Source organism: Loxodonta africana, chromosome 26 (genome assembly GCF_030014295.1).
Source record: "Loxodonta africana isolate mLoxAfr1 chromosome 26, mLoxAfr1.hap2, whole genome shotgun sequence".
Classification (NCBI taxonomy): domain Eukaryota; kingdom Metazoa; phylum Chordata; class Mammalia; order Proboscidea; family Elephantidae; genus Loxodonta; species Loxodonta africana.
In genome coordinates this window covers 18526589-18553402 of record NC_087367.1, presented here as the reverse complement: position 1 = coordinate 18553402, position 26814 = coordinate 18526589, and the positions used below count along the sequence as shown (strand labels likewise).

Below are 26814 nucleotides of genomic sequence, written 5' to 3'. Positions count from 1 at the left end.
AACTGCACTGCCTTCTTCCCAAGGGCCCTTCCCAGGGACAAAGAGGACAATGAGGACACAGCCGATCAGCTATCTCCAGCCGTGGGGCTGCAGTGGCAGAAGTCGGCCACGGGATGGCAGTAGAATAAAGACAGTAGAAAGGGATTTCTGCTCGCTGGCCTGAAGCTGGTGATTACTGGGAACAGGAAAACCTGTGACATCTACAATGTTGCTAATTTATTTCCTTTTGATATGTGTTTACATAGACCATTCACTGCAGAATGGGGGAAAATTTGTGTAAGAATTGAGTAGCTAGGCTATACAGGGATAGGTAGGGCCCAGAGGGAACAATAATACAATTAGCAAAAGGTTTGGCCTCATCTTGCAGGGTTCCCAAAGCTCTGTGTGAAGCCACTGTCAATGTAGAAAGTCATCTTCTGAAACATAACAGCGAGGTGCCATCCCTTCCTTTTGTGTGGACTCATGGGATGGAAGAACCAAACTGAAAAAAAGTTACATTTATTGAGCATCTACTCTGCTCCAGGTACAGAGCGAAACACTTAAAGCGAACGACACCGTTCGACTCTCAAACAGTGTCTGAGATAGGCAGATCCCGTTTTATAGATGAGGAAACTGGGACACAGAAAAATTCCTTTTGCTAAGGTCACACAGCTACTATGTGGTGGAGCCATGTAGGGGTCGGAAAGGCCTTTGAGGCCTTTAGGAGTTAGAGGGTGGAAGGCCAGCCCTGAGCCACTGTCTACGTGGCCCCTGCATGGCTTGGGTGCCCAGGAAGGCTCCTGGGGATGGAGACAAGAGGTTTACAGCTCAGCCAGGCCTCTCAGAATTGCATCTCACTGGCCCAGGCTGGGTCTCAGGACCAGCCTCCAAACCATCTTAGTGGCCAGGCATGGGATAGTGCAGACCCAGGTTATATGCTTGTCACATCAGCGTCAGGACCATGTCATCCAGGACGTGCGTGCTGAGGCTGGGAAAGGGTTGTTCCCAAAGGAAAATTAGAGTCTGGAACCAAAAGCAGGGGGAAGGCGGATGTTTGGGAGGCAAAGAGGAGAAGATCATCGCAGGTTCCCTAGGCTCTTGCTACTTCAACTGCAGTGACTGGCCAGCAGCAGCACGAGTATCTTGGGAGCTTGTCAGGATCTCAGGCTCCACCCAGATCTACTGAGTCAGAATCTTCATTTTAAGAACATCCTCAGGGGACTGGTATGCCCATTTGAGTTTGAGAAACACCATTGTAGCATATTGCCCTTCTACAGACCACCAGCTGCTAGCGAGTCTACTAGAGCTCATGGCAACCCCACGTGTGTCAGAGAAGAACTGTGCTCCATGGGTTTTTTGTGTGTGTGTGTTTGTGTGTGTGCTTTAAATGAATGTTTACAAATCAAGTCAGTCTCTCATACAAAAAGTTATGCACACCTTGCTATCTTCCTAATGAGACAGCACACTCCTCCTCTCCTCCCTGTATTCCCTGTGTCCATTCAACCAGCTCCCGTCCCCCTCTTCCTTCTCATCTCCCCTCCAGACAGGAGTTGCCCACATAGTCTCATGTGTCTACTTGAGCCAAGAAGTTCACTCCTTACCAGTATCATTATCTCTCTTACAGTCCAGTCTAATCCCTGTCTGGAGAATTGGCTTCGGGAATGTCTCCAATCTTGGGTCCGGGGACCATGACCTCTGGGATCCTTCTAGTCTCGGTCAGACCATCAAGCCTGATCTTTTTATGAGAATTTGAGATCTGTACCCCACTGTTCTCCTGCTCCAGCAGGGATTCTCTGTTGTGTTCCTTGTCAGGGCAGTGATCTGTGGTAGCCGGGCACCATCTAGTTCTTCCGGTCTCAGGCTGATGGAGTCTCCGGTTTATGTGGCCCTTTCTGTCTCTTGGGCTCATCTTTACCATATGCCTTTGGTGTTCTTCATTCTCCTTTGCTCCAGGTGGGCTGAGACCGATTGATGCATCTTAGATGGGCGCTTGCTAGTGTTTAAGACCCCGGACGCCTCTCACCAAAGTGGGATGCAGAACATTTTCTTATGCAAATTGACCTAGCCTAGTACCCAGTGCCATCTAGTCGATTCTGACTCATAGCGACCCTATAGGACAGAGTAGAACTGCCCCACAGAGTTTCCCCTGAAACCATGGTCCCCAGATGCTCCATAGGGTTTTCAATGGCTGATCTTTTAGAAGTAGATCTCCAGGCCTTTCTTCCAAGGTGCCTTTGGGTAGACTCGATCCTCCAACTTTTCGGTTAGCAGCCAACTGAATTAACGATTTGCACCACCCAGAGACTCCGCCTTATACAACACAACCCTGTCCAACAACATCCTTCACAGCAAAAGGACACAGGTCAGAATCAGAGTTGGATGTTGTTGTCATATGTCTTTGGTTTCCCTCAGTTTAGAACAGTTCCTCAGAATTTCCTGGACTTTTGTGGCATTGACACTTGAAGATTTTGTAGAATATCCTCACTTTGGGGTTGTCTGGTGTATTCTCATGATTAAATTCAGGTTACACACCCCTGGCAGGAATAACGCGGAAGCGATGCTGTCTTCTTCCCATTGGGCTCTGGGGTGCAGGGCTGCTGGGGGCAACGGGCAAGGGCAGGAGAGATGGAGAAACTCCAGCAGCTGCCATTCCTTGGACTTTTTCTAGAGTGATGGCTGTCCATACTGGGAGCTTTCAAAGATAACAGGGTGGACCCACCCCAGGGATTCCAATTCACCTGGTCTGAGTTGGCACCTGGGTGTCAGTTTTATTTAAAATGCTCCCCAGAGCATGTGAAGCCGCGGAGAACCTCTGCTTGAGAGGCGAATGCTCCTTATGAGCCTATCTCTGCGTTGCAGAGTTTGAGATTTGTCCATTTATAAATATCAAAAGTAATCCTTTACTATCATTATTAATCGTGACGCTCAAATTTGATGCCAACTTTTCCTGTCAAGGACCAAACAGTAAATATTTAAGGCTCTGCGGGCCATATGGTGTGTTGTAATTACTCAACTCTGCTGTTCTGGTGTAAAAGCCGCTAGAGTGAATGTAGAAGAACAGGTGGCTTGGCTGTGTTCCAATGAAACCCTAAAAAAAAAAAAACCTTGCCATCAAGTCAATTCTGACTCATAGTGACCTTGTAAGACTGAGTAGAACTGCCCCATAGACTTTTTCCAAGGAGCACCTGGTGGATTCAAACTGCTGGCCTTTTGATTAGCAGCTGTACCACTTACCACCACCAGGTTTCCTCCAGTGAAACACTATTTACAAAAACAGGTAGTGGCTCAATTTGGCTCGAGGCTGCAGGTTACAGTGACCCTTTATCAAAAGGTCAAGGTTTTGAAATTTGCATTTTAAACCCTCCAATTTCAAGTTATGCAATTGATGGGGCAATTTTAATTAAGCAGAAAATAATTACCTATATTGACTCAAATATTTCTTGCTGTGACTTTTTTTTTTTTTTTTTTTTTAAATGGCTCTAGTTCCTATAGAAACTATGTAAATCATAATCTTGCCCTGGGTCAAGCTAGTTTCCTTGGCCAAGCTCACAGAGATGGATCTTGCATTTGCCTTTTTTTTCTCTCTCTCCTTTTTTTTCTCAAATTCTTGTTTTGATCCCAGATTAAGCAGCTTGCAGCCATGATATTTAAATCAACATCAAATCCAAGTGTCAACTACAGACCTCAAGTTAGAGGTTCTACTGAGCTTCAAGTTAGTCACTTACAGGGGAGTTTAGCACAACCTTCCCTACCCACTTTCCTTGGGGGCCCTGAATTGGCCCTGGGGCTGGAGCACCAAGTAGGCTCTGAGGAAGGGAGCAAGGGGGCTGGGATGCAGAAAAGTGGTGACACCTGTCACTGGTTGACCCATGCTCACGTGGAAAGCATATCCAATGCTCGTGCCTGAAAGAAAACGTCCGTATTTGCAAGAAGTCTGAATTAGGTAGTTCAAATTTCAAAAGTCATCTGTCATTCGTTTTTCATAAACCAGTTGGTCCCTGATTTCAAACGGCCTGGCCATAGAGCCGTAGTCTGCGTCCACATCAGTGGTCTCTGGCTGAGGTGGCTCCCGCGGACGCTGGCAGGCAGGCAGATGGAGCCCAGCCCAGAAACACCAGCGCCTGCGGTGTGAGCAGCTATTAGTTAAAATAATGCTCAAGCAGTGGGTTGAGATTTTTAAACACACCAACTCAAAAGCTGGCTAACACTTCCCAGCTTTCTAAGTCCTAGTAGCCACATTTACCGTTTGCATGTGTCTTGTCTTTTTGTAAAACTGGAGATATTCCTGCTTCCCCAGACTGCTCAAAAGCTCTATTGCCCATGTGAAAAAGCCAAGCTTTTTGTTGATTCCACCATTGCACAGAGCCCTTGCACTATGCTTGAGCTCAGCTGAGTTTGTCTTTCATGTTCTCAACACTTGAGAGATCTCTGCCTCCTGACAAACTTGAAAATGGTTTCATGTGCTTTGAAGGGTGTCTTGGGCCTCAACCCCCAACGCTCTGAAAATGAAGAGGAAGTGGCATCTTTGACTTCCTTATGAAGCCAGTGTGAGGACACCTTCCGACGCACACACAAACCACACATCCTTACAAAGAACGTGATTTGGGAAGGGAAAGGGCATGGGGTTGCACTCATCCACTCATTGAGGCTTCCTGGGCGCCTACCAGTGCCAGGCTCGGTTCTAGGCGGTGGGCCTGCAATGCACTGGCAGAGCTCACGTCCTTGGGGAGGAAACAAAACCAATAATGAAGACACTCTCACAAAGTGCCGTGAACGAGTGCCTGGGGGCAGGGTTGGCGAAGATGCTACCCTAAAAAGGGCTCTCTGAGGAAGATCTCAACAGCCAACCATTGTCCGACCAAAGGTGCAGGGGCACAGCAGCTGTACCTTAAGATACTTTTGCTTTACCTGGACCTGATGTTTCTGTTCTTCACGCAAAAAAGGAAAAGTGCCTATTTGAACTTGCTAATGCTATGAGTCGGAATCGACTGGCTGACACTGGGTACTGGGTTAATGGAAATTTATTTGTATGTGGGCTTCACAATGTGAGCTTTGTAAAGTCCGCAGGGCTGAAAGCAGGATATGTTTCTAATGGAAACACTCCCTTGCATGATTGTACGACAGCAAAGCGAGAAATTACTGTGATTGTGTACCCCCTGCCGCTACTAGTTCGACCATACCTCGGGAATATTTTCGTTTATAGGAACTACAAACACTGGTTTGGAAGAAAAACAAATATTAAATAAAAATTGTGCTCAAATGCGTGAGAAAAAGTGTGCAGAGCTCACACGTTGCAGACCTGAGAAACAAACTGTACCAGGAAGAACCATCTGCAATAAAGCTTGCTTAGTGATTCGTATCTGCGAACTTGGTGATGCCTTGAATCAGGTAGCTGATTAAATGGAAGAAAATACCCTTAAAATGCAAGGTGCCCAGAAACTGGGACCACTTGTATTAACCTGCGAAGAGATTCCAATTTAAGGCTTGGGTAGGATTGCTCCATTTTTTGCTTTCTCATACCGCTACGATTCTGGGCAAATCAACATCTGTAAGTCAAGTTCTCTCCTACAAGGGTGGTGCCTGATGCATGGCAGCAGGTGTTGTGTGAACCCCAGAATTTCCTGACTACAGTAGACTACTTGATTTGTTGTGAGCCACTGCCAGGACTGCGCTGGGCGTGGGACACAGGCCGTGAGGCACAGCACCAGGCCTTAGAGAGCTCACAATTTGTGTGGAAGACAACTACTGGGCACTGAGACACCTGCTCTGCTTCAGTGGCTGTGGGAGCCCCGGAGAGGGGGCAATTCATATGCTGGGTGAGGACCAGGGCCTGAGAGAGCCACAGGCAGAGGTGATATGCAGGGCCTCAGGGGATACTCAAGAAGGAACAGGAGGGTCAAGGCAGAGATTAGGGGAAGAGTCCCGGAGATACCTGTGTCTGTCAGCAATGACCCCTGTCATCTTTGGAGATAGAAAATGTTCCTTCTAAGAAATAAAACTCCTTCATGTGTCCATTTACCATACATCCAAACTCTATATTCTAAGTCTCGCCAACTTGGCACCTCAGAGGTCCCAAATTAAACACCTGCTTATCCTTAAAACGTGAATTCCTGGGAAGCTAAAATGGCCACTGAGTCAGAATTAACTCAACTGCTTTGGTTTTGATCCTTTCAACAGATAAAGCAGTCATTTCATTTGTTCTCCACACACAAGACCTAAGCCATTTAAGAAATTCTGGCCACACCGTAGGTCACTGTACAGTTTTTAATTTCAAAATTTTACACTGAAGTCCAGGCAATAGCTTAAAGCGATCATGCAGGAATCTGAGAAGATGAAAACAAAGAAGCCCATAGGTATTTTGGGAACATTCTATTCAAAGCATTTCATGCCAAAATCATAACAGGCTCAAAAAGACGAATGTACAATTACATACAAAAGGCTGTGCTTTCCAAAAGTTTGCAATGTTTACTTTTTTAGAATTAGCTGTTTGCTTATAATTGAGCCTTAAATGTATGATAGAGTGTTGCTGTAATTTTATACAGTGTATGCTTCTTTCAATTTGGCTTATTTAGAAAGCATCCATAATTCCATCTAGAATATGTAATTATTACACTTAAATATTTACACGCAAAAGGAGAAGCCAATACTGTGCTGCAGGTACCCGACTAAATATTTGTTAATACATGCAATATATTAAATGGCCCCAGCCTGCTGTTTGGAACGCTTGATGAGGGATTTTTACTGATTTCTTCTGCACTACGCCCACATTTTACACATATACAAGAGTGGCTTGGAGTCACTTTATGCAAATGAGACTGTACTTTCCGTTTCTCCAAAAGGTGACTGGGAAGTCCAGATTATGCTCAAGGTTAGGCCTCATTTTAGAGAACTGCTTCATGGACACCAAAAAAAAAAAAAAAAATTTAGTTTAACTAACACGTGGTTCACATAAATGCACCAAATAAGCCCTGCTTCAGCGGAATCACTGAAGACCAGTGCACAGGAGAGAGGCTCCCGGAAACTCAGACAGCAAAACCACCTCGTGCAGTGGTCCCACACCTGAGAGTGCACAAAGGCAAGCCAAATCAAGTCCTCCAGGCCGGGGCTCAGCATTTGTGGAGCCTGGGATTCTTCAGGCCTAACTATAAAAAAACAGAAAGAGCATGGCCGGTGCTACGATGACCTTTACCTCCTGGCTTCCCTGTACGAACGCTCCCTCTGGCACCATCTGCAGGCACTGGGTGCGGATGCGCTGACCACAAGGTCAACAGCCAAGACAGCAAGACACCCACTTATTCCCTGAAAGCAAGGTCTCCCCTCCACATAAATGGTGGAAAAAAGTCACAGAAGCCAAAAAAGTAGGTAGTCACGGCCTTCAAATAGAAAAGGAATACCCAAAATGGGGATCATTCTCAAATGAAACATTTTCAACTTTTTTTGGTAATTAATGACCTAATCGGTCGAGATTATAAATTTTAAGACAATTACGTGGTGGTAAATTGTCTTAACTACCTATCTTAAAAATTGGCAGGTAATAATGTTTTTTTAGTAACTATTCACAATGTAGACATTAGCAGGTATGAAAGTCAATATGGGGATGATTTTTATTAAAACTGAATACAAACCAAGATTTCCCCTTCATATATGAAATCACACACTCACAGGAAATGAACATAAATCACAAGGCTGGGGGTAGGGGTACAGTGTAGCCTGTGCCAACAAAGACCTGAAACCCCTTTATGTCATGGTGAAAAGTCATGACTGAGACCTGGTTTCAGAGGTGTCTATGAATCAGAGGCCCGCTGAGGCGCCACGAAGCACTGCTAACAGCACCCTGGTCCTGGGAAGTGCTTCTCACTACGAAATGAAGAGGACTGGATTGGAGGACTTCCAAGACGTCTTTTAGCACTAACATTTTTTAAAATTTGAAATTATTGACCCTCATGTTGTCCGGTCCAAAATTTTTCAGATAAACAACATTAACACACAGGTCTATTAATAAAGGAACAATATTTTTGTTAAAATGATGAATGAAACAGAGCAGAAGAACTGGAGTCAACTGGGAGAATCCTGAAAAATTAGGGCTCCGTACATTAGGAGCCTCAAAGAAAACGCTGTAGATTTATGTCACAGCCAGAAACAAAAATGTCTAGTGATTCAGTGTACACAGTTATTGTAAGATGCTGAGCATGTCATATATTACAAATAAATAAATGTAAACAAATTAATTTTTCTTTTTTTTTATTTTTTCCTTTCAAAGACATTTAAAAAATAACATTTTAGATGCAGAATCACAAACACACATAAAACAAGGTAATGCCTGCACACTTCACAAAGGGTCTTCCTTTGATTCCTTCAGCTGCTTTGTATAAAACTCAAAGCTTTCCTGTAAGGAGAAAAAAACGAAGGGAAGTTACAGGTAAAGTTACCAGCAAAAAGTGATGGTCCAGAATTTAAAATCATAAGATACTGCAAACTAGTAGTTAAGATTGCTGGGCCCCGGCACAGTTCATTCCCCAAGCTTCAGCACTCCTTCCAGCCATGTTAAAACTAGCACCAGGCGCCTCTGCTGCGTGTGCACGTGTGCGTGCGCGTGTGCACATCATGTTTACAACTGGGAGGAAGGCTGAGGTTTTAAAATAAACATGGTGGAGCAGTTTCAGCTCAATGGCAATAAAAAGAAATTCTGTATGTGATTTCTTTTATTAAATAAAACAAAATTTCCTTGATGAAGACATACAAACCAATTAATATTTACACCGAATCGAGCAGTTGATGGAGAGGTATATGCTTAGCTATGGAATCATGGGCTATTAGATTCTATTTAAAGTTGAAATGATGAGAGAACAGCCCCAAGGACACTCAATAAATCCATACCTGCGGGTGAAGGTCTTTTAGGAAGCTTGTATTTTAAGCCTAAGCCCCAGAGGGCAATGTTCTCCCACAGCCAAACCCAAGGCCAACTTTGAGGCGTGCTTCACAGAGATCTAAGCCTCACGTAATTAGCTATTCAACCTATTTTTTATGCGTGATTATGAAGCACACACAAATCTGCAGTGGTATTTTTTTCCCTTGATTAAGAAATACTCACCGGGGGTTCGGTGAAAGGGACAGGCTCTCCAGCACTACTCAGCAGAACCGCGTAACGCTTCAGGAACAGATCATTCAATTTCACATTCCTTGCGGTCAGATGTTCATACAACGCTTTGGCAGAGGCGACGTCACTGTCCAGGGCTGAAGAAAAGATGTTAGTCACAGACAGACAACCTCTTTTCACCAAAACACGGTCCTTCAGGGACTCCTGGATCCCTTTACCCCAAAGCAAATGAATGCTTAACTACCTTCAGCAGGAAACCACATTTCAAATCCACATGCGCCCCCACCCCTTCTCGCCACCCCTCGCTCAGCATCATCCACCGTGGGGGAGGACGACAGTGGTAAACACGCTGTGTTTAAAGGTTTTAGAATAGTATCGGTGGCATTGTGTATACAGATTAGCACATTATTCTGGAGACCCACGGTAGTTAAACTGACTACAGACTGAAGCCTCGATCACGGGGTGAGCACACACCATTCGATCCCCCTCTGCTTAAAACCACACTTAGAAATCAAGCTAATCCAGGGACTGCTGTGGAGCAGGCTGCAGACTGTGCAGATCTACATGCTCGGTATTAAGATCTTAACACCAAAAAGACTACAGACTTTCAACACGGTCTCCTATTATAAACTAAACCAGTGTGAGTAATACAGCTAGCTACCATGGCAGAAAATCTGTAAGGGCAACATTAACGACCAGTTACACCAATATGTCACGTCAATGAATAATGAAGCCGAGGTGCAAAGTCTGGCCGGCTCTCCATTATTCAAGAATAAAACCTTCTCAAGGTAGCCGATTTGCAGGAATTTTGTTTTTTAATTTATTGCCAAGGGCTCTGCTAACAATCACTGCTGGTAACTCTTTAATTTTGCATTTAGATCTTTAACATCTAAAAAAAAACACCTGACAAATTCTTACCCTGTATAGCCATCCCCAGTCCCAGCAGCTCCAGGGTGAGCACCCAGGAGGAATGTGTGAAGTTTAGAGATCAATCCCAAAGGGAACCACGGTGACTGACTCACCAGCTCTTGTTGGAGTGAGAACAGATATTCGAAGTTTGGGTGAAGTTAGTTTCCTCTGCTTAAGACCTTTATTCCTCTAGGGTCTAAATCCTGTCTCCGCAAACTGTCAAGGGCCCACTCAAGTTCTATCATCCCCAAGGAAGTGGTTCAGAAAATTCTGGAATCTTTCACTTCACTACTTTCTGATCTCCCTGTTCCCACCAATTCCCAAGTAGGATTATACAATTTAGTAGTGACATATATATAGTTTTATGCTATGTGACACCATTTCATGTTCTTTATCTATCATCTAGAAACCCTGGTGGCATAGTGGTTAAGAGCGATGTCTGCTAACCGGAAGGTCAGGAGTTCGAATCTACCAGCCGCTCCCTGGAAAGTCTATGGGGCTGTTCTACTCTGTCCTATAGGGTCGCTGTGAGTCAGAACTGGCTCTACAGCAAAGGGTTTGGATTTTTTTTTTTGTTTTGTATCTATTATATGCCAATTTCCAAAATGAAAGTATAAGAATGTTTATGAGTATAACTCTATTTTGAAATACATAATGTACCCCTTACAAAGGTGGAAAAATGAAGAACCCATTTACTAATTATGATTGCTGAGGCTGTTGTCCTGCCAAGACTAAAATCAACCAAGTGATTCTCCATTTTCCCCAGCACCTCAGGTGGGCAGAACAGTGGGTGGCAGATGGGTAAAGACCATGTCTTAGAAATGCTGCCATTTATTTTGAATCCTGAGGAAGCTTTTAGATTGGTTTCCTTTCACATGCGATTGCCTGGCAATCAGGGAATTGACTGGTGCTTTTTTTAAAGATCTCAAAGACTAGAGTTATTAATTTCAACTAGGAATTATGGAAAAACCATGTGGCCCACTTAGGCAGGCAGGGTGGGCACCGAGGAGCAAGAAGATAGTAGAATACAATGGTTGAATGACAGTCTCAGATATGTACCCAATTCATGTTATGTTTCAGGCTGCACGGCCTTGGGGGACTGGATTGGTTCTTCAGGGCTTGGGGGAACTGGCTTGGTCCAAGTGAACTTCCAGGTCACTCCAGGAGCCTGGGATTCTGGGCCCCTCTGAAGATCCTCGGTGATGCTTTTTTATTTTAAAATTATGAGAATAATTTCACGTTTTCCTTAAATATAGTTTTAAAACATTCTAAAGCTAAGTAAATTAATTATATCCAAGTAATTACCTGATGTTTAGGATTGCTACCTCTGAGTTGTAGACTAAGAGTTATTGTACTACAAATATTTAAATCACTTAAATAATATAGTCAGATAAAACTTATTACCGTAGCTTCTTATGATAGAAGTGTATGCTGCTTCCTTTTCCTTTAATTCAGGAATCAATTCTGTCAAAGATTTTAGAGTTGGTGTCTAAGAAATTAAACACAGGTTAACATTACCAAAGACTGAAGAGAAAGGTGACATATCAGAAAATCTTTTTGACAGTAATTCCAACAGAACAGTCTACTCAGTGTAATGAATTATTTTTCCTTGATCTCAGCATTTGATGTTCAGTCAATAATTTACAGCCAAAATAAGATAGTGTTTCTCAAAAGTTAACATAATTACATTTACATTTCTCTGAAGATTTTTCTGAACTATTATGAAGATTGGTTCTTTTATGTCAACTGGTGACCACATCAAAAAGTTATGAGATTCCCAAAGGTAGAAAAGAGAATATTTGTGTCTTCAGGAACCAAGATTTTCAGAAGAAATGTGGAAAATTCCGTAGAGATTCTGAAGTGTTCCTCAAGTGGTATATAAACAGAGCACTTCCAGGCACTCGCTGGGACTTTTACTCGGTTACTCAGTGCTACGCAGACATGGCTATGGCTTCATTCCCTCTCGCCATTACAGAACTGCAGCACCCTACTGAATAACCACTGAACATTCCAAATACGCTCTAATGTCCCTGGATAAATCAATGACAGGTTTTATATGCATTTGTGCCCTGTTCTCACCAAGAAAAACTAAATCTGGCTTCACTAGTCTACTGCCAGAGAGCTGGATACTGAAACGGGCATTTTTAAAAATCCTAACTGGCTTTTAGTACGTTTATTCCATCCTACCCTGCCTGGACTTGCACCTCTCCAGGAGCTCATGCATTTTAAAGTCTCCTGGGAGGAATGTTCTAAGCAGGCATATTAAATTACCGCACATTTCCGGTCCCTTCCTGAGAAGGGCAGGAGGAACTCAGGACAGCTCCAGCTGTGGACTGACAGGTGCTTTTTGGATTTCATCACACAATTTTGAAAATGTCTCTTTGATAGGAAAAAAACGTAGAAAAAAAAATTCTCTAAAGGTTGGTTGTTGTAAATATACAAGTTGAGATAAATGGTGAAATTAGGTAAATAAAAAAAAAAACTGTATGTGTGTTTGTGTGGGCAGTGTGTGGAAATTAAGGAAAACTTGAGTGCCCAGACTGGAAGCAACCTGAATGTTTCATAATAAATAAACATTTCAACTGAAATGCAGCAGGAAACTCCACAATGTGCCCAAATAAACAAAGAACGGGCTTTCTAGTGCTCAACAGGTAAAAAGAGATCTAAGAAAGTTTTTGAAACATGATTTTCTTCGTTTTTAAAAACATCAAACATACGACATAGCTATTACTACACACACACTTTAGTGCAAATAAGGTAAGTGTGCAAATTTAGGGCATTAATTTGTGGCACCATACCCTTTTCAAAGGCAAATGGCTCATCTGCCTGATGGTCAAAAGCAGATACTTGGTAGGCAACACTCAGCAGGTAAGTGGCCGTCGGCTGTACGTCTGTCTTCTCTTCTGTTCCCAGGACCCTTCCTTAGGGCTCCCTCCCAGTGCACAGCCACAGGGCTAGAGAACTCACTGCACAAACCTGCTCTGCATTTCATTCCAAGGAGCCACAATGGACTCTACCAACAACCTAACACTACGAACAAGTGTGGACAAGCAACGTCTTCAATTCCTTCAGTGTTATGCTTTTAGATATAGCCCTAACCAATCGGCTCTTATGTTAAACCCAATGTCTTTCAACAAAACTGGCTTGCAGCACCACTGGCTTGTTAGCGAGTAAAGAACAGTACCTGTCCTGGTGTCTGTGACTTCCTAATACAGAAGGCCGACAAAACTGAGGTTTGTTCAGCGATGGCACCACATCTCTAAAAATTAAAACGTTATTCAGCAAGTGAAGGTTTTTGATAAACAAGCAGACCAAGGTGAATAGTTCCAATTAAGAAAGTTCACAATAATACAGTAGTGTATCATTACCAATAGGAAGGCCTAAGAGTCGACCATTTTTCTAAAGTGAGGAAAAAAAAGAAAACAAGGGCAAGCTCTGCCAAGCTTTTGTGAACGCTGTCCTTGGCATGGCAAGTATAAAGTTTGTTTAAAAAGAAAAGGGGAAAATTAAACTAATGCTTCAACAACCACAGAATAAGGCTCAGGGCTGCAAAGAAAGGAAAAAAAGAAACACTATTTCTCTCCAATTATACTGCCAAGCATTCACAAGTGAGCCGGGGATCACAAGGTTAATTATACATTTAATAAGGTGTCAGAGAGATAACTGCTCGTTTCTTTATAAAAATTAAAATGTACAAAGCAAGTTCTCTTTAAAGTATAATTACCTACACTTATGCATACAAAAGGACTGATTTCAATCTCTCTATTTTATAAAAGGCTTTCATTGCAACAGACAGCCAGTGCTTGAGAAAGAGACAAAAGTTAAACTGAAAATAAAAAAAAGTTTATATGACAGACCAGATGAATCAAGTATCTATCCAATCTTAGATGCTATAGTAAAATCAAATATGGCAAGACAATATTTTAGTTTATACTCATCAGGGATGTCATTCTCGTAAGTTTCTAAGAGCGCAGCGTTCTTTCAAAGCTTTAAAACACTGTCAATACTAAAATGAATAGTATAAAAAGAACTTTTGGGGACACAGAAGATTTACATTATCAACTGATGTTTTCGACATCTGTGAATAAAGTATTCTTCATTACAGCAAGGAAAATGTTTTACTGTCTGACAAGTAGGTAAAGGATGGGCAAAGGGTTTATCATCTGAAATGAAATGACTGCTGCGGTTGCCTCAACAGTCAGCTGTCACTAAGGGCCCCAGACGAGGCCACCGAGAGCAAAGGCAGCGCGGAGGACAGCAGGAACATCCCTGCTGTCTCCCACCCTGGGCTGCTGCTAGTCGGTCTAAGAAGAGTCTAGAAGACTAGGGTTCAGAACAAGCTGGTAGATGAAGTACCAAGAGCCACTTTCTATCAACATAAAAAAAATGGACTAAAATTGAATGCATACTATCACATGTATAATTATATCTCTATATGCTTATGCTACTAGTTAAGTACACATACATGAATTATGCATTCATGAATTATACTACTAATAGACATATACACATGAAGATAAGGCCTAAGGGTATATGCCGTATCTTTTAACACTAAAGGCAGCTAGACGGAACAGTGAAGAGATTCTTGAAATCCCTATCAATCATCAATTGTCTTTTCCTTTTTTCAAAAAAAAGGGCAAGAAAAAGAAGAAACCAAACAAGAAAATCCTCAATTAACTGGAATTTCTCTCCATCCGAGAACAAAGGTAAAAAGCCTTAGAAGCAGGAACAATTTACGCTTTTCACAAAACTGCTAACACCGAGAAAATTCTCAGGAATTCTTTTGTAAATGGTTTGGATTCTACTGTCAAATTAGATGACCTTTAAGGACCCAAGCGAGAGCTCCAGCAAATGGGTGCAGTTTCTCCTTCCCGATGTACTACTTAAGGTATTTCGCAGCTGGTAAAAATGTAAGTGAATATTATACTATTTACTATCAGAAATTGGTCCCAGGCCTCAATTTGACACAGGGAGTCTACACAAACACAGCCGCTGCCGAGATCACGGTGACTGTTTGACTGCCACCTGCTGGGAAGGGGCTCCCTGGCGTGCCTGTTTGTGTACATTGCCGGTGGCAGCTCCGATCACCCACCGTTCTGTCGGCACTTGGCGTGGCTTTATATTTAGTGCTGTTAAAATGGCATGAATATGGCTGTCTCCCTCCCGGAAGATTGCTAATTTGACTGCGAGTGCAGGCCACAGAGGCCTGCATTTGTCATTTAACGTGTCGGTGACACACAAGTGAATAGAAAGCAGATTCAACTCTTCATAAACCTTGAATAAGGCACGGAGAATGTTTGAGGATTCAAGTGAGAAGCTGTACTTGAAAAGGGAACATTTCCTGCTTTTTGTTTGCAAACTGTGTTGCCATGGTGATGCACTATATTTAAGAGCATTAGAAAAATTAAAGTAGGAAATCAAAGGAACTGTTGTTCCACATTAACTATCTGCACAGAAACATTTATCTTTAAATCATTTCAGCAAAGCACACCCCCCTCCCCTAAATCTAAGGACCTTTCTAGTCTGATGTGGCATCTTTAAAACCAGCAACCCACGACCTACAATTCAGTCCTTGTCATCCGACCTTGATTCACAACGAAAGTAAACGTGCCAGCAGCACTGTACCTCATTTCCGGGCTTCTATCACACATCTGTGTCTAATAATTTCCCAATTCCCCTCACAAGCTGCAAGCCTCGCTGCACCACAGCTGGTGGGTCATACCTGGAGGAGAGCTCTGGCATCGTCCACCTTGCCTGAATCCACAAGCTGAAGGAAAAGATCGGTAACCGGTTTGTAAACTGCAAACTGATTGGCCAATCTCTCTGCCATGATGCTTACTGGAAAAATGACAGGTAAGAAAACTCTTTCATTAAAACAGTGGACAACTCATCCACCAAAGAAACGTGGTAGCAGTTTCACTAGGGAGAAAATCTGCTCCTGTGTTCTTTGGCAAGAACAACTAACTTACTCTTTTCAAGAGCCGGCTCCAACTGCTCTTCTATGACTTTTCTGAATAAGTATGTCAAGCCAAAGTACTGGGGTTCCACGGGTGAATTCTCTGAAGTGAGCATGCTTTCAATGTTTTCAACGGCAACATCTATGTTATTGCTGTCAAAAGAAGTTAAATAAATTGTCAGAAATACTTGCTTTTGTAAGGTTATTGCAGTTTTAGTATGAGAACTTGCTTTTGGATTCACTCATGCAAATACATTAGGAAAAAAGGAAACGTATTTATGGATAACTGGATAACAAACACATTATGCAACTAGAACCCAACCATGTTTAGGGCGCAAGCAATTGCCAGGCGGCTGAAGTAGCAGTTAAAGTAGTTGCTGACTTTAAAACATTGCTCTAGAAAGAGACAAAACAACTATATACAGAAGAACTAGTGAAGATTAAAAAAATATCGTATCTGAAATATTTAACTTGATCTTGTAGTTCTCTGGCTATAACATGAAAACCCATGCAAATGCCACAACTATGGCTTTATAATCCACAAATGGTCATGACTGCATGAAGTAAAAACTATCTGTATCATCTAAGGGTTCTTAAAAAGACTGACGATTTCTTCAAAAAATGTATTTTCATGTCTCTAACCCACAGTCCCGTCGACTTCTTCCATTCAGGTTTTATACAACATTTGAAACACTCAGTTTATACTAAAATTCTCAGAAAAGAAAGTATCTTTCACATTTTGCACTGGGGAAAAAAAGAAAATTACCTTGTCTCCTTTAACAAGTTATGATAAAAATTATCTTTATGACTATCCTTTTGGTTAATGCAACTTTAATTGATGCTTTAGTATGGACATGGCACTCCAAAGTTAAGGAATCAATTTTATGTTGATATTATTACATAAAATAGAAGAATTCTCTAGCAACGAACACAAGTTGTAAATTTTTCTTGTTGATTTTAATCAGAGAATTATTTAACAGTGAATAAAAATACATACCCTGTATTATACAGAAACTGTTTATATGGTACCATTTTCAAATTCACCCAGATCTAACCTGTATAATTTCTTCAACCTTCCAACTTAATACAATTATGTTTTCTTTATTAAAGAGAAAATTTAAAGTTCTATTTGGGGGAACAGCTTTAAAACATAAAAGCAAAGCAAAACTAAACAAAGAACCCGGACCTTCCACCCAGAGAAACAAGAACAAACAAAAAACCCTTCAAAAGCAAACATTTATATTTTATTATCACATCACATTAAATGTGTGTTAAGACTGTCTACTAAAGAACATGTTTTTCTAACGGTATGAACAATGTCAATTCTGTAACTACGTCCTTGAATCTTTAACTTAAAGTACTGTGCTAGTGAGGTGAATAAAAATGAAGCCCTTGTTAACTTCCAGTAGTGGTTCTCAACTAGGAATCTAGAGATGGTGGCAGAGAATCCCCGGCAAATACCTTCCCATCAGTGGGTGTGTGCTGGCTGACAGAAGGGGCTGGGGTGGGAGAGTCAGTGGGTGTGTGCTGGCTGACGGGAGTGGCTGGGGTGGGAGAGTCAGTGGGTGTGTGCTGGCTGACGGGAGTGGCTGGGGTGGGAGAGTCAGTGGGTGTGTGCTGGCTGACAGGAGGGGCTGGGGTGGGAGAGTCAGTGGGTGTGTGCTGGCTGACAGGAGGGGCTGGGGTGGGAGAGTCAGTGGGTGTGTGCTGGCTGACAGAAGGGGCTGGGGTGGGAGAGTCAGTGGGTGTGTGCTGGCTGACAGAAGGGGCTGGGGTGGGAGAGTCAGTGGGTGTGTGCTGGCTGACAGAAGGGGCTGGGGTGGGAGAGTCAGTGGGTGTGTGCTGGCTGACAGAAGGGGCTGGGGTGGGAGAGTCAGTGGGTGTGTGCTGGCTGACAGAAGGGGCTGGGGTGGGAGAGTCAGTGGGTGTGTGCTGGCTGACAGAAGGGGCTGGGGTGGGAGAGTCAGTGGGTGTGTGCTGGCTGACAGAAGGGGCTGGGGTGGGAGAGTCAGTGGGTGTGTGCTGGCTGACAGAAGGGGCTGGGGTGGGAGAGTCAGTGGGTGTGTGCTGGCTGACAGAAGGGGCTGGGGTGGGAGAGTCAGTGGGTGTGTGCTGGCTGACAGGAGGGGCTGGGGTGGGAGAGTCAGTGGGTGTGTGCTGGCTGACAGGAGGGGCTGGGGTGGGAGAGTCAGTGGGTGTGTGCTGGCTGACAGGAGTGGCTGGGGTGGGAGAGTCAGTGGGTGTGTGCTGGCTGACAGAAGGGGCTGGGGTGAGAAGGTCAGTGGGTGTGTGCTGGCTGACAGAAGGGGCTGGGGTGGGAGAGTCAGTGGGTGTGTGCTGGCTGACAGAAGGGGCTGGGGTGGGAGAGTCAGTGGGTGTGTGCTGGCTGACAGAAGGGGCTGGGGTGGGAGAGTCAGTGGGTGTGTGCTGGCTGACAGAAGGGGCTGGGGTGAGAAGGTCAGTGGGTGTGTGCTGGCTGACAGGAGGGGCTGGGGTGGGAGAGTCAGTGGGTGTGTGCTGGCTGACAGGAGTGGCTGGGGTGGGAGAGTCAGTGGGTGTGTGCTGGCTGACAGAAGGGGCTGGGGTGGGAGAGTCAGTGGGTGTGTGCTGGCTGACAGAAGGGGCTGGGGTGGGAGAGTCAGTGGGTGTGTGCTGGCTGACAGAAGGGGCTGGGGTGAGAAGGTCAGTGGGTGTGTGCTGGCTGACAGAAGGGGCTGGGGTGGGAGAGTCAGTGGGTGTGTGCTGGCTGACAGGAGTGGCTGGGGTGGGAGAGTCAGTGGGTGTGTGCTGGCTGACAGAAGGGGCTGGGGTGGGAGAGTCAGTGGGTGTGTGCTGGCTGACAGAAGGGGCTGGGGTGGGAGAGTCAGTGGGTATGTGCTGGCTGACAGAAGGGGCTGGGGTGGGAGAGTCAGTGGGTATGTGCTGGCTGACAGAAGGGGCTAGGGTGGGAAGGTCAGTGGGTGTGTGCTGGCTGACAGGAGTGGCTGGGGTGGGAGAGTCAGTGGGTATGTGCTGGCTGACAGAAGGGGCTAGGGTGGGAGGGTCAGTGGGTGTGTGCTGGCTGTCAGGAGGGGCTGGGGTGGGAGGGTCAGCGGGTGTGTGCTGGCTGACAGGAGGGGCTGGGGTTGAGGGGTGGGGAGTGTGGACTAACTTGCTGGGCCCTCTGTTCCACTGTATTCCAGCGGAGGGTCACTCTCAAGTATTGCTGACAAACGAAGTGTTTGGATAAGCAGCGGCCTTAAGTATGTAATTTACGTACAAATGAGAAAACTCAGCATTATATGAACTTGATACTGTTTATTCTAAGATTTAATTTAAGGCTGAAACAAATTTTGGAACATATAATTATTCCTTATTAATTAGGGCATAATCAACAATTGGTATCAATTACTTCCTATGCAGTTGACAGGGTTTCTAATAGCCTAAAAAAGTTCACAAAGTGTCTGTGAGATAGTGCCCCTTCCAAGAGCCAATGGAGGAAAAGAAAGCTCAAATACACTCACCTCTTTATTTGTGCCAAAGCAATGTTATTGATGAAAATCATACGTGAAAGTCCAATTGTATGCTCGAGTCCCTTTACCATCGTCTGAATTGTCTGTATGCTTTCTACATCACCCTTCAAGCCAAACGCCTGGATGAGGCGAGTCACTGCCATCCTCGAAGGCAACTGCCCCAGATCCAAGGCCGTCCTGAGCACTGTTAGAGCCTCTAAGACACAAGAGCAGGAGACAGGGTTTGCTTATATGACCCACAATGACTCTAACGCATTTTGATAACTAGCTTTTAAATATGAGCATCAAACGGCTATGCACAAAAAAGCTATGAATATTTTATTCTAGGTTACAGAAAATATTAATATTTTATGAGAAATCTATTAAAAAGTAAGTGTTTTACAGAGACCAGAGAAATTGGTCATTACATCACAGGTAAAACACAAACGTTACTGAAAAAACATGGGTTCCAATCAGGAATAACATTTTGTGATTAATTTCAAGGAAGTTGACAAATTCAGAGAAAAATAAACAGAAAAATAAAAACATTAAGAGTGTCCAAAAATATGTAACTTCCACTCACATACATACTTTCCCAGATTTTATTATGTTCAACGATGACATGATTACCAAAAACTTCTAGTATCAAGATTCTTTCTTGAAAACAACGTATCTCCCTTGTCCAAACAGGATCACACAGAAGCAGCCAAACTGGAGTAGCCAACTTTCACAAATTTATTTTACATAAAAAAATACCTTGTGGATATTTTCTTGCATTCATTTTACAAAGAAAATAAAGCCCCTCTGATCCCGTGATACAGTCAAAGAAGTTTTGTTTGTTTTTTTAAAAGTATCACACTTAGATATACCTGATTATGGACAGACATGAAATATCCTGATTCACTGACTCATGTGCAAGTATAGCAAATCATTATACTAAATAAAGTGGTAGACTGGGGGGGGCTGGGGTGGGGATACAACACTTAACCACCATTTCTACTCTCAGAGAAAACTTCCTGGCTTTTTAACATTAAAGGCAACGTAACTGTGACAAAGCCAAGACTCTCAAAGCAGCTTTCCAAGTAGGCACAGCCTATCTCATACAGATGAATGGGAAAAGGGGAATAATTACACAGTCTGTTAAAAACAATAAGTAAAAGACATGATTAATTCACGATTTATTACTGAATAAACATTTGATTCGTAATTATTCCAAATCTATAATCTGAAAGTGATTCTCAGGTGGGAAAAAAGGAAAATTGGTAGTTTAAAAAGTATAGTCAATAACATTCCATAAATACACATCTACATATAGGAGAGAAAAAAACGTTACTACTGTTATTTTAAAAAACATAATCTACAGAAAACAAGCTCGATAGCAATCTTCAGCACTGGTGGCCACGCACAGATCATCGACTTGTGAGTGTCCTTACAGAGGCTCTTCCCCCAAATGGATCAAAATAACAACAAAAACAAAGATGATGATGGTAATAGTGGTGACTGACATTCACTGAGCGTTTGCTACCTGTGTTCAGCGTTTAGTACGTGCCAAACACAGTTCTAGGCACATACACTCCCAACTATCCTGAGGCAAGTCTGATTACACAGATGAGAAAGCTGAGGCAAAGTTTACTAATTTACCCAAGATCATAGTGCTAGACGCCAACTCTAAGAGTCTAACCACCCCACAGCTGGCATCAACGGTGTGCATGTGGGGGGAGGGCAGGGCAGCAGGATAGACCACTCTACGTCTATCCGAAGGCAGTTTGGGGCATACTCCCATACAGGACTTGCCTTCTGTGCAGTTTAAGGGACACCAAAAGTGGTAGCCATCTTGCCCTTTCTCCCTAGTTCTTTTCCCATGGTCACCTAAGTCCCACATTTACTCAATTAGTCACCACTGATCTTGATTATATTTCAAAGGGGCTTTGTATCAGCTATTACTATTCAAGAACAGTTTATAAGGAGATGAGAATAGGGTGGACCCATTCCTCCCCTCCCCGGTGAGCACTGTGGTGAGGTGTGGGGTGTACAGGTGTGGAGGAGCAGTGGGGGAGCACGGGGCTCGTGGCTCCCGCTCTCACAGGGCCTCCAGTTGAGCTGACTAGCTGCTAAGAGTGGCTGTAAAACCGCATCATGTCTTTCTTGTAGTTGTCACAGGGCAGCTAACATACAAGTCAAGGACAGTAACGAAGTTAAACAAATCCAATTCAGATTCAGTTAAAAAAATTAATCCTTTGAAATTAAAAACATGTTTTGTTCTTATCTCTCTGTTTACAGAAACGTGAGCTATTTACTAAAATTTGCTTACTTATATGGAGAACAAATTTACTTTTTCAATGCTTTTAATTTATCATATCTACATAAAATATTGACTTGACAAAAAGTCTTCTCTACTCCTGGAAATAAAACGAAAGCTTTTTAAAAGTTTTAATAATAAGCCCTCTACCACTCACTTTTGACTTAAGACTGTCTAAAAAGGCTGCCTAGATGGGCTGGCCCTGCCTGTGAAATGCTGAGGTGGTAGTTCTGCAAAGGGAGAATCTGCCACTTAAATACTCATTCAATTAGGGAGACGGCCAAAGACCAGTGCGATTAGGTATTACAGGCAACACTAACGCCGCACAATCAGACGGCAATGCTCTTTCAGTGACGTGGGATTATTTTTGAACCTGTAAATGAGGAAAACCACCATTACTACAGACAGGGGATGAAATGGGATAACATACGTAACATTTAAAGAGTGTTTTTAACTCTCCTTACAGATCTCCTAAGTGAGTTTTACTGTACTGGTAAAGCTGGTGTTATGGTGTTGACTAAAATTCAAATATCAAACAACATGAGATGATACTTCTCTACATTTAAGAGATTCACCGTTTTCTTTCTGTCTTGGGAATTCACTCATAAGACCTCCAGATGCAAACACACCCACTGCAAACCTATGAACAGTCTCTACCAAACAAATGGTTCCCGGCCAGTTCTCCCCAACGTCGTTTCCACATCTTTCTGGTGTTGTTACTCTCTTAATATTCACTTAAAAACTCTGACCCCAAACAAACATCGTATTTTCATTGCTGTTGGTATTATGAACTATTAAAAAAGTATTAGATTAAGTTTTAAAAATCAATATTATAATCATTTGGTGCACAATCCCACACATTTAACACTCAATTTAACTCATTTGCTATCTCACACACAACCAACACAATATTCAAGAAACAACGGCCGGGAATTGTTTCAGATGCTCTAAGTATGTTAATTTCCAGGGCAAAATGACTTGTGCTGTGAATTTTAACGCACTTGAAAGCCTGTACTTTCTCTCATTCTGGAACACGAATTTTGCATGTCTGAAGAGCTGTGATTCATCTTAAGAAAACCCATCTTGTGTTAAATGGAATGGAAACCGGACTAAGTGGTCAAATGACAAGCACATTCATATTCAAGCTGTATTATAAATGCGTGTACAGTAATTTACGGCTCTCAGCTACCACAAAAGGCTCTTGATAAGCAGGTAATTTGCTAAATGGACTCCTTTATCCAAGTATTCGAAGGGCGTTACAAGAAAAATCTGCAGAGGCATTAATGTGACGTAAAGGTCAAGCATTGTGACATACCTTTCAAATAATCCCGCCTAACTTGCGCTAGGATGAGGAGGCTGTTGGCAGCCTCGTTCAGTGTGAAGCCCTTGATGTGGGTCTCAGCGCTAAAAGAAGCAGACATTTAGAAAGGAATTACTGACATGCTTCTGATACGATAATAAATGGTTGAGCACCAAGGTGAAATTATAAAAACTACTGTTCGTATGTTAAAAATATTGCCGCAAAATATCGACCTGGAGACAGCTTTTGTGTTATCCTGTCAATGGTTATAGAAGGATAATTTTTTTTTGCATTCTGACAGATGACAAAGTTGGAAATGAGCAACAAAAGAAACAAAGTACAAGATTTTTTTAAACAATCGGTTCAGATTCTTGAATGCTGACATATTCGATGACTAAAATAACCGCATGCCCTCTATTGTTCGGCTGTATCCTAAGCTGGGTACTTTTTCCTCTTTTTTCTACATTCACCATAATTATAAAATGCAAAACTATTCTTCCAGCAACAAAAATGAACATTTATTTTCAGGGCTGTATATTTAAAATATAAACTAAAGCGTATTATGAACTAACACCGCGTCCTACCCTTTCGTTGATTAACGTTCACTTTTCTGTCATCCAGATACGCAGATACGAGTTTTTAAAGCTGAACATACGGCAGAACTACAACCGTTGCTACATGAAAACTAAAAATTTCACACAATAGTCTCACCCCAGGCAGTCTTAAATTTCAAACAAAAAACCCAACTCTTTAACATTCAGGAGCAAAACATGGTTTTACTTATCACTAAAACCTGTGAGAGTTAAAAAAAAAAAAAAGAAAAGAAAAAGAAAGAAAGAAGCCTAGCTGGAGATGATCTGTCTCCTACTCTGTTTGCACACCTCCTCTGGTGAAATTTCAGCACCTCAATGCCCCAGGGTTCATTTCCCCATCAGGCCTTATCAAGCTCAGTGATGACCTTCCTGCCAACAAGTGCACGGCCTGCCGACAGGAACACATAAGCTGAGCAGATGGCGAGAAAAGCAGGGTCACTGCTAAATTATTCTCATCAGTCCCAAGAAAATCCTCCAAAGACACGACGACGATGAGCCTGGCCTCTGACGTTCACCTCCGCAGTCCCTGGGCGCAGGATTTCCGTGTTCCCCACCAATCCTCTTAATCCCGCAAAGCACCCACTGCTCAGTTTGACGTCCTTCTCTGTCCCATCTGTCAAAGCTCTTAAGCCAACAACTTATGCGTGAGACCATAAACTGCATAAAACAAAGGATTTCCTTTCTCAATCTTCAGCATGATTAAATAAACATTAACACTATTTAAAGACTCGTTTCTCATGCCAATATTATTACATTCATTATACCACAGGCACTTAAAATAGTACCTAAAATTCATTAAAATCACGAGGTAACAAAACTTCTCTTTTAACTGACATCAAGCATGATCTGCAAACTTTTTGGAACCTCAAAAAACAAAACATATTCTTTCAAGTATCTCTTCGTATCTCAAGAAGCTGCTTATTCATTACAAACATGAAAGTGAAGATAAATACAGGCTGGAAAGAACTCCCCAGACCTACTGAACGCACACACGAACACACTGACGTTACATATGTACAAGCTGACTACTCATAATTCAAAATATATTCCAAACTGGCAAAAAGAGAAAAACTACAAAAAGTTACCAGTAGAGATCTCTGTATTGCAATCATTCAGGTGTGCACATAATACAATTTCTCTGGAATTTATTTTTGATCCATAATTTTGACTTTTCCTTTTGGAAAATTCTAGTCCAGCACTGCCAAACCCAACTTCCTGCCAAGACGGGGATTATTCTGTCTGTGCTGTCCAACGGGGTAGTGGTAGTCACACAGCGCGACTATACACTTGAGAATTCTAGACATTTTGCTTACATTCTTACAGGTGCCAAAAAAAAAAAAAATTACAGGGAGAAAAGGCTATCAAACTCTTAACAATCTTTGGCAAAAATGAATCTATTTTAACCAAAGAAAATAGTATTACAGGAGAAGTGTCACATTAGAAATTTCAGAGCAGTACCTGGTCTACGGACTATGCTTACACAACACACCCATAAACTATCGTTTACATTATTCTGGATAACAAAAACTGGCCAGTCCAGTAACAACCACCAGCGACACAGCATTATTTCTAAGCAGAATGAAACATGAAGCTAGTAAAGACTAAAGAAAATGAAGAACTGCTTCAAAGATAAAGAGGAGCGGTTGTTACATGACTCTCAAATTCTCTACGAATACAGTTTAGTGTTACCAGAGATTTAAAATAATAATTATATTCTCTGGTGCTCTTTGAATAAGCAATTCCCCTCCCTTGAAAGAACTCACTGTAGGTAAATTTTTATTTTGAAACATGAGAAAATGTTGTAATTCTAACCAAACATCAAATACAGTTGGTTCCTTTTAAAATTCTAAAGGCTGTCGTTGCTGTTGCTTTTGCAATTTCTTGGAAGGTTAAGTGACCTTGTTAATAAAACTGAAGGAATCTCATTGGGGGTCAAGTGAATCTGCGACACGTTAGAGACAGCAAAGGTATAATAAAAACAAAGACTGCATTTCAGCTCATGAGGAAAACCACTGCTCCTAAGTGTGAACAGGTGACATTATGGACAAGTGACTGCTATTTACGGACTGAGAGTCATCCTAGCGTGCACTGTCACTTGCTACAGCGGCTTGTTCTGACACACCACATTACAATAAAGCTGCCTATCAAAGCAATGGTGCTTTTCTACTCTGACCACTGATATGGAGCTGGAGAGAGATGACCTAGTCTAATGCTGGCAACAAACTGGGAAATAAATCCAGAGAAGCTGGGTGACTTTCCTCCGATAACAGTTAATCAGCTGGAGAATTCCAACTAGAACTTCCACTTCTGAGATCCCAGGCCACGGTTATCTTCAAACCAAGATACAATTCTACATATAGCCAGATCTAACATTTTATTGGTTTAAGGGAAAGGACGTGCATCCAATTCCCAGCTTAGGTGCCTCTGGGCATTTTAGGGCTTTGGAAGCAAGATTCTCTTGATCCTGCCTACCCAGCGACATGGAATAATCCTGGTAGGATAAGAAAGCTATGAAAAAAGTGCCCTCAAGAGTACAGAGAAGCTTCGTGAAGATCTAGAGAGAGAAGGAAAGAAAGAAGGAAAACCTACATATTACAGATTGTGCCATAAGGGGGGAAAAAAGGGCTGTGCTTCTCACCAACTTCTGAGTTGGCAGCTTCAAACTTGTTTAAGATTCATACTAAGAGTACAGTCAAGAAATGGTATTTTAGATTACATCCTAGCATACACATACGACTGAAATCAAAGTTTCACAACATAATACCTTTACACATGAAATGCTCAGATATTTTCTATTTCATTAAAAAAAAAGAAGCTGGTCCTGTCCCACCGAACAGATTCCATGACCCCTTAATTGGTTACAGCTGTAGTCTGAAAAGCACCAGTCTAGATACGTGGCTTTCAAATAGAGGTGTGCAAACTCCATGAACATATTAGGGTAATAAGCTCTACTGTTTTATTTTTCCCCGTTCAAAAATGTATATACAAATTGTTCTGTGACATTAGTTGCAATTCCTGCAATGTGTCAGCACTCTTTCCACCTTTCCCATGTCCATTAGTCCACTTTTCCTGTCTCTTCCTGCCTTCTCATCTTTGCTTTTGGGCAGGTGTTGACCATTTGATCTTGTTTGCTTGTGTTATTATCTGTCTGATCTTTGGCGGAAAGGTAGGCTTCGGGAGTGGCTTCAGT

At 42.6% G+C, this 26814-nt stretch overlaps 1 protein-coding gene across 1 annotated transcript in view; it reads right to left on the bottom strand.

The window, feature by feature from the left end:
• Positions 1-6983: 6983 nt before the first annotated feature.
• The window catches only part of LRPPRC (leucine rich pentatricopeptide repeat containing), a 118672-nt gene continuing 98841 nt past the window's right edge, over positions 6984-26814 (bottom strand). The window contains exons 31-38 of the mRNA XM_010595900.3: positions 23047-23135; positions 19445-19649; positions 15955-16094; positions 15708-15823; positions 13170-13244; positions 11390-11474; positions 9071-9213; positions 6984-8365 (exon numbers count right to left, since the gene is read on the bottom strand). Coding sequence (XP_010594202.2) covers positions 8309-8365; positions 9071-9213; positions 11390-11474; positions 13170-13244; positions 15708-15823; positions 15955-16094; positions 19445-19649; positions 23047-23135 — 910 coding nt within the window. The 3' untranslated portion in view covers positions 6984-8308. The remainder of the gene's footprint in view (positions 8366-9070; positions 9214-11389; positions 11475-13169; positions 13245-15707; positions 15824-15954; positions 16095-19444; positions 19650-23046; positions 23136-26814) is intronic.